The sequence below is a fragment of the Amblyomma americanum genome, chromosome 9 (assembly GCF_052857255.1).
Source record: "Amblyomma americanum isolate KBUSLIRL-KWMA chromosome 9, ASM5285725v1, whole genome shotgun sequence".
NCBI classification, from domain to species: domain Eukaryota; kingdom Metazoa; phylum Arthropoda; class Arachnida; order Ixodida; family Ixodidae; genus Amblyomma; species Amblyomma americanum.
This window is the reverse complement of record NC_135505.1, coordinates 141642926-141650760: the sequence shown is the minus strand read 5'-3', so window position 1 is coordinate 141650760 and position 7835 is coordinate 141642926. Positions and strand designations below refer to the sequence as shown.

Sequence of the window (7835 nt, the reverse complement as noted above, 5' to 3'; positions counted from 1 at the left end):
ATGGGCCAGAGCCCAAACGCTGTCGGCACTAACGCAGTGTCGCCGGTAAAATCGTCGTCGCGGTCAACTGCTGCCTCCCCTACGAACCCGCCGCCTGACGGCAGCAAAGGAGCGCCGCCAGGGAAACCACAGTCTCAGTCGGCCGTCGCCTCGCCCGGGAACCTCCTGTCTGTCAACGGTAATGCAGCCTCACAAGTGATGTCAGCGACAGTGTCGGCCGTGGCTTCCCCGGAGAACCTGCCTGGCTCTGTCAACCAGGACAGCAGGGCCGCCGTCCAGGAGGGCGTCTACGTCGTCATCGGCCACGGTCCGTACCAGTACCGCGTCCTGCTGTGCGGCATCCTAGCAACGATCGTGTCCCTTCTGCACGTCCTCTCGGACACCATCCTGGTGCGACCCGTCGATTACTGGTGCAGCCCACCCCATGACCTGAGCGCGCTGTCCGCTGACGCCTGGAAGAACATGTCCATCCCGGTCGAGGCTGACGGCACGTTCAGCAAGTGCACCATGTATGACCCCGGCGTTGCGGTAAGCGCAATATTTCGCTCTGTTAAAAGGGATTACTTTGTTGCTATGGCTGTGTAGCACCGCTTCCGTTGCGCAGTCAAGTGAGCCTGCAGAAGCCCACCATAAATGCCGTGTTTTATCGTGACTGGAATAAGGAACAGTGTGGACGTTTCGCTGGGCCGTCCGTAGATGCGCTTTGTTGGCATTATTAGATCCCCACAGCAGCTTCGTATGCACATTTTCTAACTGCCAGTTTCTTACACGCTTCTCAAACGAGGCGGCTATGCAGGGTAGCCGACATGCGTAAAATGTTGAGCGAGAGCGTCTTAATTACTCGTAAGATATTACCTTATATGCTCCAGTTATTTCCTCACAGAATGGGAATTCTTGGAGATTTATTGAAACTAATTATATTTTTGAAAACAGGAGGACGACATATACATACAGACCTGATTTGATCACGATATATCTAATGATAAAAATTCTCTTTAAAACCCACGCCTCATCTAATACAGCGGCTCTGCTGTATCTTGCAGGACAATCCCGAGGCGAACAGGCCAACAGTGCCATGCCAAAGATGGGACTATAACCTTACTGACAAATTCGAGAGCCTCACGAGCCGGTACGACCTGGTGTGCGATCGTCGCTACATCTCCAACATTCGCGTCATGTTGCCCGTCATCGTTGGCGGCATCTTGACACCTCTCCTCGGCTTCGCGTCCGACAGAGTAGGCCGGAGGCCCGTCTTGCTCATGGCTGTTTTCGTCCTCTTCTTGGGTGCTTACAGCAACTGTGTGGCGGAAACGATCACCTTCCACATCCTCACACGTATACTGATCTTCGTGGGCTTCAACAGCACGTTTCTGCTCACCTTCATACTTCTGTACGAGGTGACGGGCAACAGGTGGCGGCCCCTGTACACCATCTTGCACACGGCCGTTGGAGCAATCATGGTTCCTCCGGCCGTGGGTGCCGTGTCCGTGCTGCAGCCCCGCTGGGCACTCTCCCAAGCACTCCTCCTCGTCCCGACCACAGTGCTTGCGGTTTGGTGCTGCTTTGTAAATGAATCGCCCGCGTGGCTTCTCGACGTGCAAGGCATGAAGGAGGCGGAGGCGGCCATCCTCAAGGCTGCCAAGATGAACGGCGTGGACATGGTCAAGGCCAAAGCCTTGCTCCATAGCACCCGCAGGCAGCTAAAGACTATGGACTGGACCCCGCAGTTTTCAATGGACGTCGTGAGCGCTGGAGAGCAGTTCTTGCAGACGGCGAAGGTGAATCGGCGAGCGGCCTCCGTGTTTGTGGCCAGGTTCACCCTCAACGCCGTCTACTTCACGCTTGTCCGCACCCAGAAGACGGCGGGTGTCTATTGGCTCACGGCGGAGGTGGTCCTGTTGATCGGCTGTTTCTGGACCGCTTGCTGGGCCATGGTGAGGTACAACGTCCGGGACACTCTGTCTGCACTCCTGGCCGTCGTGTGCGTATGCTCTGTGTCCGAGGCGCTCCTGATATCACTAGGCCCGAGCGAAGCGATCCCTTTCGCTCACCTCGCCACGAAGGTCGCTGTCTCCGGAGCCATAAGCGTGGTCTTCTGCTACTCGGCGGAGATCTTTCCCATCAGCATTCGCAGCGCCGGCGTGAGCTTGTGCCACGTCTTCAACTCCGGCGGTTCACTGTCTGGAGTTCTCCTCGTGGCAATAAGTGGCCAGAATGCTGGTTTCGCTCTGTCCACGTTCTCGGCAGTGATGAGCGCCCTCAGCGGACTGGCGATCCAGTGGCTGCCCGAAGTGTTCGTGGAGGCCCCTCCGCCGCCGCCGAAAGCTGCAAGCGCCATGAGTGACGAGGAGCGAAAGGAGGCCCTCAAGAAGTCACTGAATGCCACGGAAGCCCAAAGGTGGCGCAAGCGGCGCAAGGAGGGAGTGAGATCGCCATCAGGGTCATCGTCTTAGCTCACTGCATGCACCAATTTACTCCTGGTTATGGTTAGGTTAAACAATAGGACTGGACCTCCACTTTGCGCATGCAAGATGATTTCTAAGCTGTTCTCACTTGATGTGTCGGAATTTGTGGAGCCCTTAATATAGCAGTCAAGTCAGCACTACTTACCTGAAAACAGCTTTGACTTCTACGGATATAGGATAAATTTATAGAGGCTCCTTTTTACCCCGACCTTTGCTGACCTTTTTAGTTTTGCCATTCTTGCTTTAGCTGGTTAAAAAGAGACCTTAAGTACGCTGTTCCTCGCGTGTACTAATAAGGCAGCCTGCTGTCTGCGTAGTCATGGGCGCCTCTCTTACCCGTCCCGTTCAATTAGGTGATAGCTCCGTCTATATAGTCGCTTCTGCGTTGGGACGCTCGGCACATCGGAAGTCTACCTTAGCTTCACTTTTATTCTCATTTTGTTCTGAAAGCTGTGACTGGTCCTGTTCGTTTCTGTTGTGTGTTTTAATGTTCTTATGAACAGAGCTACACGTAGCAATGGAACTTCTGCGCGGTGCCGTACTTGACCAAACAGTTTGAAGAGACAATTATGTGCATAGGCCATATCTTAGACTGTTATCGCTTCAGCTATTCGCCATTTCTGGAATGTTTATATTATTCTGGGCTTATGTTAGCACACAACGCACCGTTTCTTTTCTTGTGGCGCACTTTCTCTTTCTCTACTGATTTCTCTTTCTCTAAGATTCTCTTTCTCTACTGTGCATCTTTCTCTATAGCTCATCATCGACATTGTGTTCTGCTTTAGTGCTGTTTGCCGTTTTGAAATGTTCTCCAATGCTCGCGTGCAGCCGACAGATTTCAATTATGTGCAGAATTTGAGCGAAAAGATTTCGCAGAGTCATGTAAAAACTTCAAGGTGTGCATCAAACAGATTGTGCTCCAATCTGCAAACTTCCAGTGCAGAGAGCATGCACACTTTTTTTTTCTGCTGCGTCCTGACTATGGAACTCCCTGGGGTGGAAGAAAATTTGCAACAAAGTCCGATATTTTTTTTATAATGAAGGACGTCTCGACCGTGTTTATCACAGAATCAGAACCAGCAGTGCTTTATTATCAGTCAGTGGTTTTACACTGCAATGTTTTATAAAAAAAAAAGGATCCCCTGAACTCAGCACAGTACTGGTGTAAGAGGCTGTACAAATAATCTAAACACTTCAGAATTTCAGATACAGGATGTGAGTACTTAGAGAGTACAGAAGACCTAACGACAATAAACAGAACGATGCATACAATTTCACAGTTTCAATTACTATTCCACTTAGGATTGAATTTGCATGTGTGTCAACCAAACGATTTGTGCGATGCAACAGCGCGTGGAAACTTATTTCACACTGAATGAAGAACGAAGACATTGCGAAATGACATTGCGCAACTTGTTCCAATGGGGGCAGTGAATAAATGTGATCGGAGTTCGCAAATTACAGCGTGATTTGTGAGAGTTAGAGGAACAGCCCACTTGTATTGCGTAATTTATGCATGGCATTTAGCACTGGATAAGCGACGTCATTCTGTCCTCCGGTGAACGCAGCACCCTAAAATCTTGTTTCTCCTCTCAGCTCGTCTCACAAACGTTCAAACGGCGATTTTGGCGCAAAGGCATCTCGAAATCCAACTTAATAGTCAACACACGCCAAGGGAAATTGTAAAGGATTTTCTTGCTGTTAATTTTTGGTGTAAAAAACATTGATCACAAAACACTTTTCTGCAAGTGCACACTACATACCAGAAGTGTTCAATACCGCCGCGCACTAATGAGCTAGACTGGTGCCTGTGCAGCGACTGACTTCTGTACAGTCTAACGTTCGCACATGTGTCTGTGTGATAGTGAAACGGTATCAAATAATTCTGTGTCCCAGAGCAGTTATCTGGTGTTGCGTTAAACCATCTGTATGGCTATTATACCAACGACCGGCTACAAATTTCTAATTACAGCTAGGTGCCCAACTCCATAGGTTAAAAACTTTATTAAAAATTAGTCAACGAGCTTGCTTTAACTTTCCTACTATCTCGTGGACCGCCCAGCCGCCTTATTCTTCACTGCCTTCGTCACAAGCTCACTCAGTAACGCAAGCCATTAGTACTGTTGCAATCACTGCGAATACTATTAATTTAATCTTAACTAATCCAGAATTCCCCAAAGACCTTACGTATCTACCAGTATTCAGTGATCACCTTCTACTCAACTTCTGCATTAATACACCTCGTCCCAAAGTGAATAAAATGAAAAAAAGTTCTAGATTGCAAACGTGCTAACTGTGCCGCTATTGATAATGAACTATATGTGCTTTTACTGATTGATTTCTTGAAAATTTTAACACGCTCTCTGTCGAAGAAAACTAGATATTGTTTAAAACCAAGGTACATCAACTATCCGGCAACTATATCCCTAAGCGCATCGTCATTTCTAATCCTCAAGCAACCTGGCACAGTTCGCACCTCAGGAGATTATCTAATTAGAAGAAACGTTCATGCCGAATTGCCAAGCTTTCACCTTCTAATATGCGATAGGCGACGTACAAGTCTGCCCCTGACGAATATGTGAACGCGGTTAACCTTACAAAAACAAATAACTTTTTCTTCCACGTTAAATCTATCTTGCAAACAAATGTAAAGAAGTTTTGCGACAGATAGGCGTGAGTCATCTTCGCGTCGTTGATTAGGGAAACGTCGTGTGTGGATGAACACGTGCAGCGAATCCATTCTCATCTTCTCCGGACATAAGTCTCCAAAAATTGCGGTTGAGGAGACGGCACATTCTCAAAAATGAACATGCAATAAAAACTGAAACCGAAACTGAAGCTAGAACACAACTAAACTGTAAACTTTAACTGTGTATAGTGCATTTTATAAAATTTAAATTTTGTATTAGTTAAATAATATAATTTGCAGTTACAATTTATGTGAAGTAATGAGTTTTTTTTTACTTAGATCATTATCATCATCAGGTTCCGCGGCTAATGGATCCCACAGGCAGCTGCCGTGTTTCTTTAATGCCAGTACGGCCAGCCCGAACTCGACGTTTTTGCGTTTATAAAACTAGCCTCAGTGCATGGTGCTGAGTCGGAACGTCACTCCAGCAACCGTCGCACCACATTCAACATTCACCGCAGGCTGACATTCCGTGAGGGCTTACGAATTAGCTGCCTTCGCGTTCCGATGATCTGCAACACCCTATTCCGTCAGCATGGAGCGCTCCGCTCTGGCTTCTGCACAAACGCTTCGCTGTCTCTGGACTCTGCCTTCTCGCGCTCCAAGCTCGAATCGTGCCTCGAAAACATTAAGAAGGTCAAGCTGGGCACCATTCAACCCGCGAAGCCTGACCCCCAACACCGTCGCTCCTCGATCCTCATACCGCTGTGCACGAGTAATCGGGGCAAGCCATCGATACTGTTCACTCTTCGTTCGAACCGACTGCCCCGGCATAGAGGCTACGTTTGTTTCCCGGGTGGTATGGAGCACCCCGAAGACATCGACCCCGTGAACACTGCGCTCAGGGAGACTGAAGAGGAACTGGGTATCAAAAGGGACAGGGTGGAAGTGATCGGCACGTTCCCGACCTTCTACAATCCGCGCGACAAGCTGACCATGACCGTGGTCGTGGCGTTGCTGGGCGAAGGTCGCGATGTCGACCTCGAAGCAGACCTCAACGTCAACGACTCGGAGGTTCAGCTCGCCTTTTTGCGGACGCTCGAAGAGCTGTGCGAGCCGACAAACCTTCGGTATACGCAGTTTAGGCACCCGCGCGGTGATTATGCGATGCCGGTGTTCCTGGCTGGTCAGTTCCGAGTGTGGGGCCTCACAGCCATGGTGCTGAACGTCTTCCTCAGGACCTTGATACCGGATGTGTACCATCACGAAGTGAGGTGCGCGGTGCTTCCAAAGAAGCTGTACGTCAAGGATTAGCGACGTTGGGCGTGACTGAAAGGCACGCTGGCTAGTAGGATTACGTGCTGTGAAAGGTGGTCGAATATTTGCAGCCTTAAGTTTGTGCGTTACATTGTTTCGATCAGTGCTAAAAAGAAAGTGCACACGGGTGATATACACGTTGATATTTGATACACGATATATTTTGTAATATACTGCAAGTAAAGTTTCATGCCAGTTTGTTTTGCGAAGTTGTAGAACAGTTCCGTCTTCTTCCATTGACCATAGTATTCTTACCCGTTACATTTCTTTACTCAGTCTCTACTGCGCAGATAACTATCTTCTTGTTTGAATTGCAATGTAATGGGACTGTTGTTGCCTCCTCATCGATCCTCACAAAACGGCATGAGCAACGCACTTCCTCAGTGTAAAAATGCAGGAGAGCAGTGGCCGTAAGTGTGGCTTCATCAAAGGGACCCTAAAATTATTGCAATGGGCATATTCTAGTGCAAGAATAAATTAGTGGTCTTTGTGGATATCCGAGTTTAATTTGAAAGCTCTGCATAGACTCTAATTTAAAATTTTCTAAATATAACTGCTCGCAATAACTCGAAACCGATTAAAGCAACACCTCACTGCTGCGTCCCCCACCCCGCTGACGTCAATGGGCAGTGTGGGTGAGCCAGACTCACCCATTTGCAACAAGCAGGTATTTTTAAAAATTATTTTTAAATTACAGGGTCCACGCAGAGCTTTCAAATCTGACTCTGACACCTAAAAAGACCACCTCTACAGATCTGTTGCACTGGAATATGGTGGTAATGGTAGTGACTTTTATTAAAATAACAGTAAAAAGGAAGGAAAAGATTTTTGCTAGCCCCGTCATCTGTCATCTGCCATCCATACTGAAGCACCTGAGCTGGGGCAGCGGAAATAAAGGATAGCAGGCAGAATGGAGAAATGAAATGAAAGAGGTGAGGGGGCAGGAAGAGAGGATAGGGGGAGGAGTAGTATACACAGTATTTACACAATAAGAAATGTGTCCAGTCCCTTTAAGAGTGATGTGGGGTGTAGGCAGTACACTTCACACATTGTTAGCATGCTGATGCAACAAATTATTGAGCCTGGTGCCCGTATGGATAGATAAAGCTGAATTCTTTAAATTGGGTGGTGGCTCACTGCACCTACCCGTGACTGTTAAAATATTTTGTACTTAAACTGGAGGCAGGAAACGTTCTTCGTCACCTTTAGCGCGAGCCATTCCATCACCTCATTCAGGGTGCGGATGAAATTTCACTCTTGCCTTGATTTTAGCCACCAGTCAGATAACCTTCAGTTGGTTATTTCTATGAAGTCTATTTTTCCTCTAGTGTCCTTGAGACTGAATGCTTTGAACTGTAGGATGAAGCCGTTTACAGAAGCGTCTGAGGTGTTCAGCCGTTTACTCCTATCCACATAATGTGTCT

The 7835-nt window shown here is 48.1% G+C and overlaps 2 protein-coding genes across 2 annotated transcripts; both read left to right on the top strand.

Annotated features, from left to right (window-relative positions):
* On the top strand, positions 1 to 2679 carry LOC144103748 (solute carrier family 22 member 7-like). The gene is made up of 2 exons (XM_077636402.1): positions 1 to 528; positions 1044 to 2679. The coding sequence occupies exons 1-2, from the start codon at positions 1 to 3 to the stop codon at positions 2451 to 2453; spliced, it is 1938 nt and encodes a 645-aa protein (XP_077492528.1). The 3' UTR covers positions 2454 to 2679.
* A 2776-nt stretch (positions 2680 to 5455) lies between these two features.
* Positions 5456 to 6631, top strand: LOC144104659 (mitochondrial coenzyme A diphosphatase NUDT8-like). Its single transcript, XM_077637795.1, has one exon. The coding sequence runs from the start codon at positions 5662 to 5664 to the stop codon at positions 6406 to 6408; it is 747 nt and encodes a 248-aa protein (XP_077493921.1). The 5' UTR covers positions 5456 to 5661; the 3' UTR covers positions 6409 to 6631.
* The last annotated feature ends 1204 nt before the right edge of the window (positions 6632 to 7835 follow it).

Excerpts from the sequence above, each read along its gene's own strand:
- LOC144103748 (XM_077636402.1), top strand. The coding sequence starts at position 1 with ATGGGCCAGAGCCCAAACGCTGTCGGCACTAACGCAGTGTCGCCGGTA. Across the intron at positions 529-1,043 it reads TGTATGACCCCGGCGTTGCG|GACAATCCCGAGGCGAACAG; the intron begins GTAAGCGCAATA and ends TGTATCTTGCAG.
- LOC144104659 (XM_077637795.1), top strand. The coding sequence starts at position 5,662 with ATGATCTGCAACACCCTATTCCGTCAGCATGGAGCGCTCCGCTCTGGC.